Consider the following 18627-nt stretch of genomic DNA (forward strand, 5'->3'; position numbering starts at 1 on the left):
TATCCTTAGCATCTTCCGATTTATGTGAGAGTTTATTGGAGATGCCATGACTATAGTTCGACTCACCTTTGCCAACATCAGCAACCCGGATTTTATTTACTTCGACAAGCGACCAAGAAACTCGATCTTTGCTAAAGCTAAACACGAGATTGTGATTGCTTACCGATTTAGGGAGGTTAAAATCGAACATCTTATCCCCGACCCTTATCTCAATTCGATCAGACTCAGGAAGCGTAGGTTTCTTGTAATCATGCTTTGAACCTGTAACCGAATCTGTGAAGCTTTTGCCTGCCCATTTTATAGGTTTCGACGGATCAAGGTTCCATGGAGCAGGAGGAAAATCCTCATCATTCAAGTTGTTCTCACGATCTTTGCTCGATGAACGAAAGGCTCCATTCCTCTCCAATGCCTTGTAAGCACGAATCCACTTCCCATTAACTTGTATGGTGTTCAAAACCTTTGTGAAAGAATCAATATCGGTAATGTCCACAAATCGAACATATCCGAAACGTTGGCCGCTCGACAATCTCTTTCGTGCAAAATACACGTCTTTAAGAACTCCATAGTTCTCGAAAACATTCCGGCAGTCAATTCGAGACCATGTCTCCGGAAAGTTGAAAATCAAGAACGATGTTACACGATTATCACCCGACTTTGAAAACGAGTAGCCATTTGACTTCGACATAATGTTTAACTCATCGTCTGCCAGAGTCTGGCCGAAGGAGGAGGAGGTTGATCTAGATTTTTGGTGTAGTGTGTAAAGATGAACAGAACTGAAGAGTTATGAACAGAACTGAAGGTTGATCTTTATATACATCTATATATAAAACTTAAGTTAATATATGTTATGTTTCCTATAACCAACAACGATCTTGTAACCTGGCAAATACACATTTTCAGATTTACAAAACAAAAGCCTTCACTGTCAATTTTTACCTATAAACCATCAATATTACTATTACTATAACTATCATTGATTAACTGAAAAAACCAAGAACCCATTATCCCAACGAACCCTAATTTCATGTCCAACTTGCAGTCCCTTCCCTCTAATTATTTGTCCCCATTTACCGATCAAATTGTAGTAACTCCCTCGACACTTCAGCTTCATTAAAAATAGATCGCCTGTGTCATAATCTCGAGCATTTACATTAATCTGAAGTTCATTTCTTAACTCCTCTCGTGCCTGCGACGCCCAGTACAAAAGAATATGATCTTCAATTAATTTTCCAGGTAACGTAAGAAACGGATGATTAGTATCCACATCAGATAAAGTCAGCGCCTTTTTAATCGGCCATTCATCATGTTCATGTTGTACAGCCGGGTTTGTTGTAGGCCCCACCGTTTGCTCATACGGGACAGAAAAATGTAGACACCCGTTAGCCCATCGAATCTTGATCTCTTTACCGACACCTAGCCCTTTACTCCTTACTATATTTCCCCATTTCCCTATTAGGTTATAGTAATTGCCACGCCACCTCAGCTTCATCACGTATATTTCCGATGTATCAACATCTCGTGCGTTCAAATTCACTTGTTCTTCACTTCTCAGAAGCTCGCGTTGTTGTGGGGTCCAGTGGACAAGAATATGATCTTCAACTGATTTTCGTGTTAAAGGTAGAAAAGGATGATTCGTGTCCACATCAGATAGTGTCAAAACTTTCCTAATGGGCCACGGGTCATTATGTACATGTACAACTGGCGAGGGTATAATTTGCAAAGGAGGTACGGATAGAACGTGTTGTTGCGGGACCGAAAAGTGTACCCATCCGTTTAACCATCGAATTTTAATCTCGTTACCAACATGAAGTCCCTTGCTACGGACGATTTTACCCCATTTACCAATAAGAATGTAATAACTCCCGCGCCATTTTAGGTTCATTATGTAAACTTCGCTAGTGTCATCATCTTGAACGTTTATTGGCACTTGCTTTCTGTTCAGTAATTGCTCGCGTTCAAGGTGTGTCAGATGTACAAGGATGTAAGTCTCGATTGGCTGACGAGGCAGAGTGAGAAAAGGGTGAGATATGTCAACGTCCGAAAGTGTAAGAACCTTTCTGATAGGCCATTCATCGTATACTTGTATTGCATTGTTGTGTCTAGAACGCCTCATGCCTATGAACAACGTTGAAATTTAGTAATTTGGTACAAAATTTGGTTCAGGGAAGCTACAAAAAGTTCATATATACATGAATTATATAGTTTGACTTAGATCAATATACATATACTGCACCAATGGCATCAAACAAATTCTACTACAAATATACAAAATGTTATCGCGTACAATAATGTATAAAGATATACATAATCCTTAACACATTCTTCAATAAGTACAATTTTAGTTATCAGGTAGCACATACAAAGTTAACAAAGACATAACCAAGCATCAACAACATACTTGTTCATATCGATTTATTCGTTTTTCATTTTGCAATAGCTTCTTAAGTTTCTATTCGATCAATAGTAGGAGCATATACCAAAAAAATTCATTAAAAACCTTAACAATCAACACAAAATTCATAAGAAGAATATAATAACAAAGTTAGCTAATCAGAAGCCCAAAACCACCTGCATATGCCAAATAATATTGAGTTACCAAAAACCTCTGACATTATTATTTTCATTCAGTTATTATTATAAATATAAATATAAATCATAAGCCCAACAAAAAAAATATTTAGTTAGGGTTTACACCAAACTCCAAAACAGTAAAAACTTAGCTCATCAAACATATATAACATTCATTAAAACAGAATCAAGTCAATCAAAAAATTATTAAATTAAAGAAGAAAAACAGTTGTAAACCTGAATAGATCACCAGAATCAACCAGAACAAGGAAAATTACCTGTAATTGTTGACAATTGAAATTGATCTAGAAAACCCTAGAGATAGAGAAGAGGCGTAATTGTTGAAATTAGTAGTGGGAGATGTAGAAAATATAAATAATAATTGAATGTTGAATGTTAATGGTGATTGATGATGGTGGTGTTGACTGTGTGGATGAAATTGGTGATTTTGGTGTTGGGAAGGAAGGAACTGAACTGGAAAAAATGGAGGCTAATTTGTGTGAAGAGGGAGAGATTATTATATTTACCTAAAGTGCTTTGCTTAAACCATCTTTGTGTTTTTTTTAAAGCTGGGCTCTGTTTTAAATTTACAGAACTCGAGTTCGAGCTTGACCGATTCGAATTTAATATCTCAAGTTTGGGCTCGTTTAAAATTTACAGAGCTCGAGTTCGAGCTTGACCCGATTCGAATTTAATATCTCAAGTTCGAGTTCAAGATACTATTTTAGAAGCTCAAGTTCAACTCGAACTCTCGTTTATTACATACTCCCCCGTCCCATTAAAAGTGTTCACTTACTTTTTGCACACAGTTTTAGAAAGTTTTACTAACTTCATTCTCCTTTAATCAGAAATCTTCTCTATCCAAAATAACTTCTTCTCATTGGTTGAAACAAAAAGTGGACACTTGAAATGGAATATCCCAAAATGAAAATGTGAACACTTGTGGTGGAACGGAGGGAGTAATATGTTTTGTTTACCATTATCTATATCTATTTTAATAAAAAAGGGTTCTGAAGCATTGGCTGTAAAAAAAATCATATAATTATAATTATGATATGATAAATTCACACCAATAACTTTTGAGGTTGTCTATTTCTTTTTTACGAATTTATATAAACAAGGAATCCTTCAGAAAGTTGTAAAAACAAGGAATCCTACAACAATCGATCAAAGAGACAAACAAACTCAAGGGCATCACACCTAAAACAACAAAACAAGACTAAACTAGCTCAAAAGAAAAACACAACACCCTGGAGACAAGAAAAAACAAAACACCCAGACACGACATACAAACCAAACCAACTATAACCAACAAAACATACTAACATAGCAAAATGAAACTAAAACAAAGATCAACGTATACAAAACAAAACTAGAATGAACCACAAATCGAAAAAAACTAGGCTTCAAGGCCAAGGAGACCATGATTCGAAACAAGGCAACTAATCCGAAACGCAACATCATCACTTATTGTACTTGAAGTTGTCTAGTGTACTTAACGATACAAGTTTCAATGATGATCCGAGCGGAAAAATAGGTAAAAAAAAAAGTCACAAACATATATGCAATATAATAACGAAGATAACATTAAAGTGTTATTGGTTATCGTAACATCTAATACTTCTGCGGAAAAGCAAATATTGAACGGTCACTTTTTACTCCACCCTCAAAAGTACGGCCCGGTATTTATTCATCTTCCCTGCAGATGCAAAATATAAAGATGGCGTTAGTAAAAACACAGTACACACAGAGGAACATTCTAACATTAAACAAAGTCAACAAGTCATGCACACATTACTGCAGATCTAGTCAGATTAAAGAGCATAACAAAAGGAAAACAAAGTTGTACATTTATAAGCAAAAGGTTTTCCTTTTCTAATTAGACTCAACAAGGGACAGGTGGGATTAACAAGCAAATGCCTTCTCTATTTGATTTTACCAACCAAATCGAATATCCAATATACATTATTAAAACGATGTAATTAACAGTCTAAATTCTCTATTAAGAGTTTGCATGCACAAGTAAATGTACTTTTAGAGACATTTGACCCATTCCTTTTCATCCTAGCTTTTTAACGTAGGTCAAATCAAATGTGTTCATTAGCATATACGAACAACAGCAAAAATGGGTCAAATTCACCACATCTACATATGTGTCTCACATAGCTATTATATTATTTCAAATTTTACCAACACTATTAAAAATGTCATAATAGCATAAAATAAACAAGAACTGCTTAAGTCGAAGTACCTTAGATGCGATTTCAGGACGAGCGAAGAGGAACAAGAGGATATTGTGGACGTCAGAATTGGGGACCAAATTTTAACTCCACAAGAGTCCTTTAGATATTTAGGCTCGATGCTTCACAAATCGGGAAGGATAGATGAGGACGTGACACATCGTATACGAGTAGGATGGTTGAAGTGGAGGGCAGCGAAAGGGGTATTGTGCGACAAGAAGGTACCCCTTAAATTGAAAGGGAAATTCTTCAAGGTGGCAATCAGACCGGCCATGTTGTACGGATCGGAGTGTTGGCCAATGACGAAAGCCCAGGAGAGAAGGATGGAGGTGGCAGAAATGAGGATGCTTAGGTGGATGTGTGGTAAGACAATGCTAGATTTGATACCAAATGGAGTTTTTAGGGAGAACTTGAAAGTTGGGAACATAACCAACAAGCTGAGGGAAGGACGACTAAGATGGTTTGGACATGTTTTGAGGCGCCCACTTTTAGCCCCGGTTAGGAGAGTCGAGACCCTTGTTGTTGGGGGCGTAAGGAGAAGGGGTAGACCCAGACGTAGGTTGGAGGATAGATTGAAGCTTGACATGAAGGAGCTCTTATTGACTGAGGACATGACTTCTGATAGGAATTTGTGGAGGAGTAGAATTAGAATAGATGACTAGGCTTTACATTTTGTTTATTTTTTTATATATTTATATTATATTTCCTGCCTACTTGCTTGTGTGCCTTATCGTATTGGCTGTACCTGTATTATGGTTATATTATATATCTATACTTATTGTAGCATTTTCAGAGGATTTATTGCACTATATGGTTACATGTTTGTATTACATTATATAGCAATTAATTTATACATACTTACATATCACATGCTTTTATGCTATCATTGTATGCTTATTTGTCTATGTTTACATTGTATACCATCTATCTTATACTGCATAGTATACCTACATGCTTCTTACCAACATGTTTTCGTATACTTATTGTACTTACATGACTGGTTATACTTGCATATTTGACACGCACATATTTTAATTATATGTTATATTACATTATTTTGTTACATGCTTTATTTACCTATACATATCGTATTGATATATACTTTATTCATGGTAAAGTTTCTTTTTTTATCTACTTTACTTGTATACTTTTACTGCACATATTGGAATTCATGGTTCTTTATGGTCGGAGGTCCCTAGGAAGCAGCCTCTCTGCTCTACAGAATAGGGAGGGACGACTTCCTCTACCTGGGGACCGATAGGTATCCGTGGGTGGAGGAATGACTTCCCTTTTACTTTAGGGTAGAGGAAAGGACTGTCTACATCTAACCTCCCCCATACTCCACTCTAGTGGAATTGGGTATTGTTGTTGTTGTTGTTGTAAACAAGAACTGCTTAACTGAAAATAATTAACCATTAACCTAAACCATAATAAAGAAAGAAAAAATAATAATGATTCATACTTTGAACGCTCCTGCTTCTTCATTAGCAACATAGTTCCCTTGATTCTCATGAAAAAAGGGTGATGCGTTTTGATTGCTGCCAGGCCCCATTCCATGTCCATATTGTCCACCGGCACCTTGACCATAACTTCCGACCCCACCTTGACCATACTGTCCGCTGGTCCCTTGCCCGTAAGTTCCACCGCCACCTTGACCATATTGTCCACCTGCACCTTGACCATGATTACCAACACCAACACCTTGCCCATATTGTCCACCTGTTCCTTGACCATAATTTCCCCCGCCAGTTTGCCCAAATTGGCCTCCAGTGCCTTGCCCAAAACCACCACCGCCCGTTTGCCCATATTGTCCCCCTCTACTTTGACCATATTGTCCTCCACCCCCTTGCCTGTAATTTCCATCACCGCCACCTCCTCCTTGGCCATAACCTCCTACAGGTGGTGGTGGGTTGAAATTACCAGCCTCTCTTCTAAAACCCGTCTGCTCAGAATTTGCAAAGTTCCCCTGATCTGTTTGTCTATAAGGCATAGGGCCTCTCCTATCTCCTTGATAATTACCCTGTTGCATTTGGCCTCTAGGTGGTCGGTTGTAATCTCGATTCCGATCATTATACCTACCACCCTGTCTTCCATATTGCACAGGAGGTGGTCTCGGTATAATAGTTCCATTAATATACTTGTCTCCTGAAATTTCCAACACAAACATAATCCTTGAAAATCATAATCCATTTACTGATTAAATATAACGAATGTTTAAATGATGTAAAATCTTACCTCCATATTCTTTGTTTACAGGATCAATGTAGGAATCGGGCAACACAAATACAACTCCAGGTATTTCTGTTCAGAAAACAATCAGAACATTTGATTTAACACCTCAAAACCATCAATCACCTACTGTCAAGAAAATAAAAAACATACCTTTAAACTTCTCTGAAACTTCCTCTGTAACCTCAACCTGAAACCCTTGGTAAGTAGTTGTGCTACAAGCATATATTTTCTTCTTCGCCTCTTCCACACTAAAACCATAAGTTAACACACAAACAGCAACCAAATCACAACACTAAAACACATTAATAATCATTTGAAATGCACACAATTGACAATTATATATTTCCATTGTTACAAGTTTAAAATTTAGAGTAATACTTTAACCACTAATAATTTACAGGTGAATAACTATTAAAAAAAAAATCAATCATATTCTCATATTGTCTTACACCATCTACAAGTCCAAAAAATATACATAATTACAAACTTCTACGCAACAATAACATATCCAATTGAATTAAGGTAGCCCCAATTTTAAACATACTAAAGCACTTCATAAAAAATACTCTGTATACACCAACATAATAAAGCATGTACAAGAACACCTACAATTACACAATAAAGGTTTATTAAGCAATAACTTTTTAAAGTTATAATAATTAAGGGAAAAAAAACTATAACTTTACCAAAAAACCAGTCTGAGTATACATATATTATATAATTATATATACATATATGTTATACACAATTGCATACAAGCTTATACCTTCCAAGCACTTTAGCAGCAGTTTGAACATAAGCTTCCACCATTTCTTCCGGTGAAGGTTTAGGATCCTTAGGAAAATCCATGGTAATCAACCAATGCTTGTAATCACAGCCTTCAAACAGTATAGCATCAGGACTGATCTGATCAGCATCCATATCATCATTATTGTATCTAGATCTCGAAGAAATGGACCTCGATGATATGAATTTGAACGATACACTGCTGTTAGGTTTTGACTGAACGATATCAAACAAGCTAGGGTTTTGTTTGACAAAAGTAGTTGGAGATACTGAGTGTACGGCGGATGTGAAATAACGAGAGTGGTTGATGATGGAGGATGTGATTGCGAGTAATCGCCGGAGACGGAGAACGTTCGCCGCCATGAGTGGTGAATTTGATTCGGAAATGGGGTAACTGGGGTTTAACCTTCTGGTGTTTAAGGGGATATGAGGCCTGTGACTTGATATGTACTAGAAGTATGAGTATTTTTAGGGTGGAATTGCGAAAATGGTCCTTAGTATATCCACTTATTTCTCTTGTAGTCCCTAAGTGTAAACTTTTACTATCATTTTTTTATATTTTATCTATTCCACTACGTTTTAAATTATTTTTTTTCCGAAAGGCAAGATGATATTAAAATAAAAATATTAGCAAGAAGCTAGAAATACAAAGCCGAAAGAAAAATACAGCAATTATTACGGTCTCAACTCTCAAGCTATCAATACACGACCTATCAACACACAAACCAAGAAGAAAAAAAAACACAAAAAACCATAAAACTGTAAAACCGAAATCTATTCAATGACGTTTGATAAACCATAACGACTAAGCAATAATCGGTGAAGATGATGATCATGTTCATATATATCAACAACCGAAACTTACATGTTGTAATTGAAATTATTGATTATAATCAGACTTATTATCTTATTTACTTACAAAAATGTACGTTAACTTATGGCTCAATTTTGGTATGTTAACTTTTGGCTCTTGGGACGACATAATTAGTCGGCTCGATGGTTACCAGATGACGAGTATGGCAAAGGACCGAATTATTGGGATTGTTACCACTCTTATTTGGGTTCTATGGCGATTCCGGAATGACACTATTTTCAATTACTCTTTTGTTAGTAGAAGTAGTATTTTCGATTTTTCGTTTGTAATCATTTCGTTGGCTTCAAAATAAAGTTAATTTAGTTTCCAATTAGAACAATTGGCTTTTAGAGTTCGTGTAATTTCTCTCTTATAGTCTTGCTAAGGAACGTTTGTTAATAAAATTTCGGCCATTAAAAAAAACTATAAGTTTGAATTATTCTTACTGTTTAGATTGTTTTAAGAAAGGGCAATGATATTTTCATTTATAAATTTGATAAATCCACTCACATAATGCATTAGTCACTTATACCATACATACATGTTATGTATTGGTGATTTTACTAAATCCAAGGAAACATTTTGGTGGATTGGAATTACTATGTTGAAAGTGGTATCTATCTTCTAATACTCTAGAACGGATTCGGGAAGTGTGGAGTACACGTTTTTCAAAGAGTTATCAAGAGTCGAGAAAGAGGTTTGCAAAAGCAAAACAGCAATGATGTGCCGCGTCCTTGGAAGATGCGCCACATCGTTAGGCGTGGAAGGACCTTGGAAGTAACAGTGAACATTTAATGCGTTGCATGTCAAGTGGATGCGGTGCATGTATGCTGGAAAAACGAGTGATGCGCCGCATCACTAGGATCAGGGGCGGTTTTTAATGGGGACAGACGGGGGCAGCCGCCCAGAGTGGATTTACAATTTTCAGTGTAAAATTTTTGGATTTTTCGACTTTGCCCCCAGTGGATTTTTTTTTGCCCCAAAACCTACATATTTTGCCCCAAAACCTTTAAATTTTGCCCAAAAATCTCCAAATTTTACTCCAAAACCTTCAAATTTTGTCCACAAATGTTAAAATTTTGCCCCAAAACCTCCATAATTTGCTTTAAAACCTCCATTTTTTGCCCCCAAATCTCCATATTTTGCCCAAAAAATTGCCACGGTTTTAATTTTTTTTTTTTTTTGCCCCCTGTGACTTGGAATCCTGGTACCGCCACTGACTAGGATGATACGCCGCATCTCCTTGCATGTTCCAACAAACATTGCAACGTTTGGCATTTCAAGTTGCAACGGTTCACAAATGGATGCTCTGTTTGCTTGGACGTTTTTGGATGATTTTCCATGTATTATTATGCTATCACTGCAACCGGAGTTCATTGCCAAGAGTTGTGTCATAATTATGGCCATTGTCAAAGGTTGCAACACTTAGATTGCACCTTTTCGACGTGTATAAATAAAAGACTTCATTTCTTGGTGAAATGATCTAGAATTTTGATCATTCAAAATACACTTTCAACATAAAACATCTAGAATATACAATCTATAATTGTTAGATTTGTTATCTTTTAGCCTAGACGACAAATCATTCTTTGTCTTATTCCAATCAAGATTTCGTGTAACCCAAGGCTAATAGTGTCGAAATACTTGATTAGGAAAGTGACTACACGATTCAAGGAACAATTCGGTGATCATATTCTATAACCCTAGCGTTTAATATGTAACATTATGCATAATTAATACGACTCATTAAACGTTTTTCTACGAATCGGAATGGGTTAGTAACCAAAATGCCGCATCGACCGCTACAACCGCCATTTGCAACCATGCTTCGAATGTCTTGAGCAATATACAAATCAGTTGCACATTCCTACCCAATTACACTATAGTCTAGCTTGGATTTAGTTCTCTCTCTTGAGTAGTAAATCATGTACTCCGTAGTTCATATAAGTAATGATAAGGGACAAACATACTATATATAGTTTGATACATATAACAAGCCAAACATATACTCAAAATTATGTGTATCAGTTATACATAATTGGTTTAATACAAAAAAAAAAAGATATAGTTTAGTGTCTATAGATATGCGCCACAATACATGTTTAAGCAATTAATTAAGCTTTTAAACTCATAGTAAACACATTGATCACAATATCACATTTATTTGTGAAATAAATTTTACAAAAAATCAATTAAGCAGTGAGCTCTTCTTCCTTGTGGGTCTCAATGACAACATCACTAGTGGGGTAAGCCACACAAGTTAGGACCCACCCAGCTTCAATCTGGTCATCATCAAGAAAGCTGCCGTCCGACTGGTCAAGGCTGCCGGAGACAATTTTCCCGGCGCATGAAGAACAAGAACCAGCTCTGCATGAGTAAGGTAAGTCAATACCAGCTTCCTCTGTTGCATGATCAAGAATGTACACGTCATCAGGGCACTCAAACTCTGTAGTTCCTTCTGGGGTGATGACGGTGACTTTGTAGGTGGCCATCATGGTAACTGCACCGCGGTTGCCGGAGTTGGATTTGAGTCCAAAAAGGTTGGATGTTTTGTTGGTGAGGGTGATGGGTTGTTGGCGGCGGTGGAAGGTGGTGCTGGACATGGTTCCGGTGAGGGTGGCGGTTGCTGATGCCATGATGAAGATGGTGGTGGAAGAAAATGCAAATGAGTTGAAGTGTGGTATGAATGTGGATATGAGTGATAGTTGGCTGAAATAGTGTGTTTAAAGATAAGATATTTGCCACGTGTCAAGTTTATGTGGTGTGTTCTATCATGTTGTAACCATTGGCCTATGGCCTAATATTCACCATATCTTGTTTTATACAGTAGTATAGTATTTATATTTATTATTTAGGTTTGTAACATTTTGTGATATTAGGTGCACTTTTTTATGTTATCGTGGCCTTACATTGTGTAAGGACATTTGGGTGGGTGCAAATTGTTAGCACTACATTATACTTAAATCATGTACTCCATATCAACTAAAATAGTGTGTTTTGAAGATAAGAAATTAAAGGTAATCTTGACCAATTCATGTATGAAGTAAAATAGAGTACGTGTTCTAATTTGAGAGATGCATGTATAAATGTATGTGGACTAAAATACCCTCACGTGTTGTGCACATAATTAAATTAAACGGTCAAAAATTAACTTTCGTTAGTATCAAGATTATCTGTGAGAGAGCGTGATAGATGAAAGTCAACAAAGTCAAAAAGATAGTTTAAGGTCACTTAAAACGTTTGGTACAAAGTTTAGAGACTATCAAAGAAATATTTTTTGACAGATTTACTTACAAACGAGTCAAATCTTGTGTTTCTTTTAAAAACCACCAAACTCGTCGTATAAGAGTCAGATACCTATAAAATACCTCCATCAAATACACCCATGTGGCATGAACGTATCGTCCCACTTTGTCTAAAATTGTAAATAATTGCCAAGAGTAGTACTCGAACATGCGCTCATTTTGGCAAAAGGCTTCCACATAGCAAAGACTTCCCCATGATAAGTCCATTTTCAAAAGTAACGGGTACCACTAAGCTATTAGCTCGTTGCCTCATTGCTATGTAGTTTATAGTGATTTAACCAAACACAACCCGGCCTGTTTCAAGTTGAATCCATGTATAACCAAGAGAGTTTATGTTTTTTTGGGAATAGTTGATGAATAAGAATAAGAAAACAATAAAATAAAACATAAAACATGCATGTATATAACAAGTTTCTTGAGATATTGCTACATTAACAAACTGTCTTTTGAACTCGACAATAATAACAATACTGGCCCCACCCTCCCATTTTCATCTTAATGAAAACAACTTCTGCATTTCTCTACTTGTCTTCTACGGTCCTTTTACGGATGAAAAGAAAACACCAGTCCGCAAAAGCTACATATAATAACCAGTTGCCGAAACCCCATTTAGATTTGGTGCAGTCTTCATCTGCTATTTGACAAAACAAAACTACAAAACCGGGGAGGCCACGATGGGGTATTGTTCTTGCATAAACAGACTTAATCACATTTGATATTTCGATAGATCCGTCTTACAAACAGATTTGAACCCAGATAGCCAACAGCTCCTGATATATTTAGTTGAAGAATGAGTGAACTTTGGTTAGTAACCACAAGCAGAACATGGCCGTTAGAGATTAAAAGAGTAACATAAGAATTAAAAATTTAAAAATTTAAAAATTAAAATTTTTTTTTATGTAACTTACCGCAGAGGATTCCTAACCCAATACAGAACATGGCGGTGTATCCAAAGTAGAAACTGGTCTGGAAGAATCCGGACATCTTAGTCTTGACGGAGAAGTAATATATTGAATACAAGTAGACGTAGATAGCGGTTGAGGCCGCAGAGAAGAACGATGTCCATTGCCAGTGGTAATTCTCGGCATTTAGCAAGAAATATGTCCCCACGATCGTTACACACACAGTTACGATAACAAGAATGATGAAAACGAGTAGCATAAATCCATAAACGTAGTACACCTGCCATGTAAAGGAACAAAATATTCAATATACGTTTCAGCACAAAAGGCCGTTCTGGTTGTATTCAACACTGTAACAAATAAAATGCAATATTCATAAAATTTACCAAAAAGGGGGGAACATGTCAAATGGGTTGAAAAATCGTAAAAGTATACTAAATCAATCGATTTAAGAAAAAAACAACAGCAACCTCGACATCCGAATCAATTGCTTTAGGATGTTACATTAATTTCTGTAATGTAAATATATGTTCCGTAAGCATAGTAATAACATCTAATAACAAATTGTTTCAGATTGAACAAAGAGTATTTTTGGGTCAACCCAACCAAATCCATTTTGCCTGGAACAAATTAGTATTCCACTCAAGGCTGTAAAAGTCGCGTGTCGGGTCCAAGTCGGTTGGTACCTTGGAGGGACGAGTCGGGCGTTGACCAATGTTGACTTTGAGTAATAATAAAATTAAACATATATTATATATTACGCATAAATATATCAGACATAAAACATAAATATTTCAAACATGGATATATGGCACAAAATCTAGTTTTTTAAAAATATATAAATTTTCTAGCCTAACTATGACTTTGACCGACTCAGCCAGACTTTGACACAAATTTTTATTGTTGACCGATTTTTAAGGCGCTTTTAGGCGAGTCAGGACGAGCTAGTCCCCAAACCGACGCGTCGGCCAACTTTTATAACTGTGACTCCGCCTGTTAACCAACCCACCCATTCAAACACCTTTGAATGTAACAAAAACATAAACTTCATGGTTGTAAGCTAAGAGTACCTTATAATTCCAGAACGAAGTGAAGACAAAGTACATCTCAATGAAAATACTACCAAAAGGTAGCAGTCCTCCCATTATCGAGACCACAGACGGAGTAAGATACCACTTTTTCTCAGGAATAGGGCGAGGAATGGTCTTTACACGACACGGATTATTAGGAGCACCACTCCAGTTTCGTCCAACAACCGTACCAAGAAGAGCGAGCGGGAAAGAAATAAAAGCCCAAATGACAAAAACAACCACCATTGTCCCGAATGGAATTGCGGCTAGAGAACCGTAAAATATAGCAATGGTGTTCAAAACGAAGCCGATTCCAAAGCACAAAAATGGGAATAGAGATGCAGTCAGGATCATTGACTTTATCCAATGTTTCCCTGTAGTAAATAAAACAAATAAATTAATCAGCAAATAGGAGATGATTTAAAAGTAAGAAGAGTGACTAACGTAAGATTCTTACCGCCGTTACGGGAATACATGCCACCGCTCACGTAACCAGAGACAAAAGATGTGAGGGCGTAACAAACAATGAACGTAGTCACAATTGCTCCTCTCCTAAAACACAAAATGCAAAATTACATTTACAGAAATTGTGCAGATCAAGATGGAGGTAATAGAGCCAACAGTTCGTTAGAGATGGTAATTTAAACCCACGTACTTATGTGACGGTTGATTCGGGTTAAATTTTATCTCAAACAGTTCAAATTAAATGGAACGAGCAGGTCAATGAAGTGAAAGTCGCTCAAAGTGTAAATTAATGTCTGAAAATCAGATAATTATATTCAAAAAATAACATCATTAAAGTATAAATATGGCTTTTGAAAACCATGTTAGTACACACTAAACTTGAAAAAGTTTGACAACGTTTCTAACGAACCAATGCCAACCGCCTTGTCGACCTGTACCAAATAAAAAACTTTTCTTTACCAGATCCGGTTACCCCACCCACCCACCCACACACTAGTTTTCTTTAATTTTAAAGACATTGTATCCCCTTTTCTGAAAAATTGATACGTGAAAGCAATAACATCTTTCAAATGCATTTCTCAGATCGTTCACTATGATCTGTACAATACAACCTAATTCGCCTGCCTTCTTCACGTGACTACAACCTACTATAACGTACCCAATATACAATGTTGCAACAATTGCAAACAGAATGACGAGAAGAATTAGCAGCGCCAACTGAGCACCCGTTCCAACAACTGCCGACAACAAAACCAAATTGCGTGGTGGTCGGAATACATCACCATGGACAAGCTTCCAACCAGATTCTTCACTTACATCTCTTTCCTAAAAAACCAAACATTTCAATAGCTGGCAACCAGACTATAACATATTATGAAATTCGTTAACTCGTAGAAACGTTACCAGACTTTCCAAATCATCGTCTTCCCGGGCATACTTGGCATAATCGTTTCTAAGAGTCCGCATTAGAATCATCGAAACCAACCCAGTGAGAAAGATAACCATCATGAACGAATTGAATATGGAGAACCAATGAATCTGCATATAACATCAGAAAGATATAACCTCGTGAGTGAGGTCTAAGAAAAAAATACTGAACCTGGTTAATAACTGAAAACATTGTGGTCAATTCAAGTCGGTCTAAGTGTGGGTCAACACGCGCTGCTTTGGGTTTCCCTGAAAATATTAGACTATCTTAAAAAAAACCTATCACAATATTTCTCAATAGATATACAATATTATTACTATAATAGAATTCTGAATAAAAACTGTAGGGTGTTGTATACTTGTATTTACTTGTATCTATTAAAAACAGACTTCGGTTGAAGCCGTTTGACCTATTCTCCTTCTAGCTAACTATTTTTCTAGACCTCTTTTAAACACGGATTTGAAACAAAACCAATTTGACTCGTTCATACGTAAATGGGACAATATTATCACACCTGACTAAAACGAATCCAGTAAACAGGTGTGAAGCAAGCAAAATCGATAAGGAAAAACTCGAGGCAAATTAAAATAATCAGGCTGCAATTACTCATACAATAAAAATACTCCAAAAGATTTAGGAGTCTCAGTATTTACCTGATGCTCAAAGAAATGGTAATCCAAGTAAACATCAAAACGGCGTTCAAAGGTGATATTAGTTTCACTCCACTTGACTGAGTAAGTCATATCTAGTGTTTTCCCAGCTTCAAGTGGTTTAGGGTTCTCTTGAGTAAGATTAACATGAATAATCTGTAATAAGGGGACACCATGATATAAGTACGAAGTGATTATGAGGTCCTGTTACAAAATACAAGTTCATATATTAAATGAAGACCTGATCTTTGTTGTATTGTATAGTTATATTCTTATGTGTAAATATCAGATGTTTTTTATCGCCGCTCCTATCAGCCTGCAACTCGCCAACAAAACCTAAAGGAACAACAGCATTTGAGCAATAAACGGATAATATAATAAAGATATTAGGACATTAAAAAGTTAAGAAGCAAAAGTTTGATAGATGCATACCCCACAGCGGCAAATCATCTGAGTTTGTGTTCCAACCACAGCAGAAACCAAAGAAAACAAAATCAGATAACTAACAATAGTGAAATAACAAAATGTGAAAACTTTTTGTTTGGGCATAATATATTTAGAGCTTTGGCATTTACCAAATCCAAGTAGACACCTTATCATAAAACTTAATGATAAGAATGCATAAATTACTAAAAGGCCTACCCATGAAAAATTCAAACCAATAGTTATTCTCAATAGCCTCCTTGAACTGCTTGACCTTTGCTTCATCGAGTTCAAGCTCGCAAATTGTAGTTTTATCCACATTCTCTGCAAAATAAAACATGTTATGTACCATTGGACTACATAAGTTACAACTCTACAAGAATCATAGGTCAACATACTTTGATACTTGATGTCAAATTGACTATCAATAAGCTCGTTTCCTCCCAATACTTCACCTAGACCACCCCACTTATGCCCAGGGTTACCAGGTTGACGACAAAATGGAAGGCTGTAATAGTTGTACGTTTCTTGTGGATTATTATAAGGCCCGACTTTATTCACCCAAAGAGTAAGTGGGTCGTCTTGTTGGTACTGCAAAATAGAAAAAGATGGATATCAACAAAAAAGCGAGTAACAACAATAGAAAATTGTTTATTTATGATCTCGTATCTAAAATGCATAATTTCTAAAAAAAATAATATTTCATCACAATAAGTTAATACTAGGAAACAAATAGTCAAATACATTGAAGCTACAGAAAAATAGAAGTAAATGCATTTTTACCTAAAATTATTATTTGTAACTTCTAATTCTCATAACGTTTGAATTTTGTACAAAACATCTTTGGTCAATAATAAGAACTGTCCTATATTATGAGAAAATAAAACACGCCAAGGACCAGCGACCTCAACGGGTTTCGATCATTTAGGCTCCTCCATAAAACAAAGACCAGGTCCCAGCCTAACTTGCTATCTAACCTAGTGAAATGTGCCAAGGCCAATAAAGGTCCAGACTTGCATGAAATAACTGAATGATACACATCGATTTCATATATCTCCTGCTAACAAAAAACAAGTCCATTTGTATATCTCCCCACTACATCGATACCACGTGTTGGTCGCTTACGTTATCTGATTCTATAGCAGGATACGAGTCAAGATTATTAAAAAAACAAACCTTGATACCAAGTAACAAATATGTTTGACTTACACAAAATATAAACTTTCTTTCAGGTCACTATAACACTATGAATGTCTGAGCTACATAATGCATGTGGCAGCTATAGTACCTAAATGGCAGGAACAGAACCTTATAAAACAAAAGAACTTAAACAGATCTAAACCCTGATAACCTATAAACCTCAATTTCGAGCTAAATCTAATTAGAGTTCAGAGATCTAACGATAAATTGCAATATACTGGCATTCAAAATCAACGATCTACGTAATTGAATAAATTAGGGTTCGGGGGTAGTTAACCTTGTGATCATACTCGGAAGCAAACACCGGCGATGAGATAAGAGAAATTGAAGCAATGAGTAAGGCAATGAGAGAAGCGACGGAGGTCGATCGGACGGCGGGCCACATCGCGGTCGCCGGTGAATTGGATGGTGGATCTAACGGCGATTGATCAGAAAAAAAAGGGGAATTTTTTTTTGGTAAAAGAGAGTGCGTCCTTGTATGTTTTGATCCGTGAGATGAGGCTTTTTCTTTCAATTTCCTTAGACTTTGCGAAATCAAAATCAGTCTAATATTTTATAATAAAATAAAATATTTTATATTTTAGAATAAAAAAATTTATATTATATTATATAAAAATAACAATAAAAAGTGGTGTTTGGTACCTACATTGTTAAGTTTGGAATTTTTAACATATTAATGTGTGAAAAGACTCACAGAAAACTATCTTACTAAAGAAAAATTGTTGAATAATATATTATAGTTGACAAATGATATTTAATCAAAATGTAAATATTATATTATATAAAAATAACAATAAAAAGTGGTGTTTGGTACCTACATTGTTAAGTTTGGAATTTTTAACATATTAATATGTGAAAAGACTCACAGAAAACATCTTACTAAAGAAAAATTGTTGAATAATATATTATAGTTGACAAATGATATTTAATCAAAATGTAAATTTTATATAAACGTATATCTATATCTGTGTTCTTTTTTTGATTACTGTGTATGGCTGCATCTTG

The 18627-nt window shown here is 36.0% G+C and overlaps 3 protein-coding genes across 3 annotated transcripts; all 3 read right to left on the reverse strand.

Annotated features, from left to right (window-relative positions):
* Window positions 1–4011: 4011 nt before the first annotated feature.
* LOC139872255 (uncharacterized) lies at window positions 4012–8244 on the reverse strand. Its single transcript, XM_071860095.1, has 5 exons — window positions 7807–8244; window positions 7191–7288; window positions 7044–7109; window positions 6271–6953; window positions 4012–4267 (listed from the first exon to the last, which is right to left on the reverse strand). Exons 1-5 carry the CDS (start codon window positions 8187–8189, stop codon window positions 4259–4261), a joined length of 1239 nt encoding a protein of 412 aa, XP_071716196.1. The 5' UTR covers window positions 8190–8244; the 3' UTR covers window positions 4012–4258.
* A 2488-nt stretch (window positions 8245–10732) lies between these two features.
* LOC139871755 (ferredoxin-like) lies at window positions 10733–11387 on the reverse strand. Its single transcript, XM_071859486.1, has one exon. It carries the CDS (start codon window positions 11313–11315, stop codon window positions 10872–10874), a length of 444 nt encoding a protein of 147 aa, XP_071715587.1. The 5' UTR covers window positions 11316–11387; the 3' UTR covers window positions 10733–10871.
* Window positions 11388–12348: 961 nt separating this feature from the next.
* Window positions 12349–18123, reverse strand: LOC139871678 (transmembrane 9 superfamily member 1). The gene is made up of 12 exons (XM_071859405.1): window positions 17900–18123; window positions 16821–17013; window positions 16642–16746; window positions 16432–16449; window positions 16241–16335; window positions 16003–16155; window positions 15325–15459; window positions 15080–15246; window positions 14414–14508; window positions 13957–14330; window positions 12893–13166; window positions 12349–12754 (listed from the first exon to the last, which is right to left on the reverse strand). Exons 1-12 carry the CDS (start codon window positions 18005–18007, stop codon window positions 12687–12689), a joined length of 1785 nt encoding a protein of 594 aa, XP_071715506.1. The 5' UTR covers window positions 18008–18123; the 3' UTR covers window positions 12349–12686.
* Window positions 18124–18627: the final 504 nt, after the last annotated feature.

This window comes from Rutidosis leptorrhynchoides, chromosome 10, assembly GCF_046630445.1.
Source record: "Rutidosis leptorrhynchoides isolate AG116_Rl617_1_P2 chromosome 10, CSIRO_AGI_Rlap_v1, whole genome shotgun sequence".
NCBI classification, from domain to species: Eukaryota; Viridiplantae; Streptophyta; class Magnoliopsida; order Asterales; family Asteraceae; genus Rutidosis; species Rutidosis leptorrhynchoides.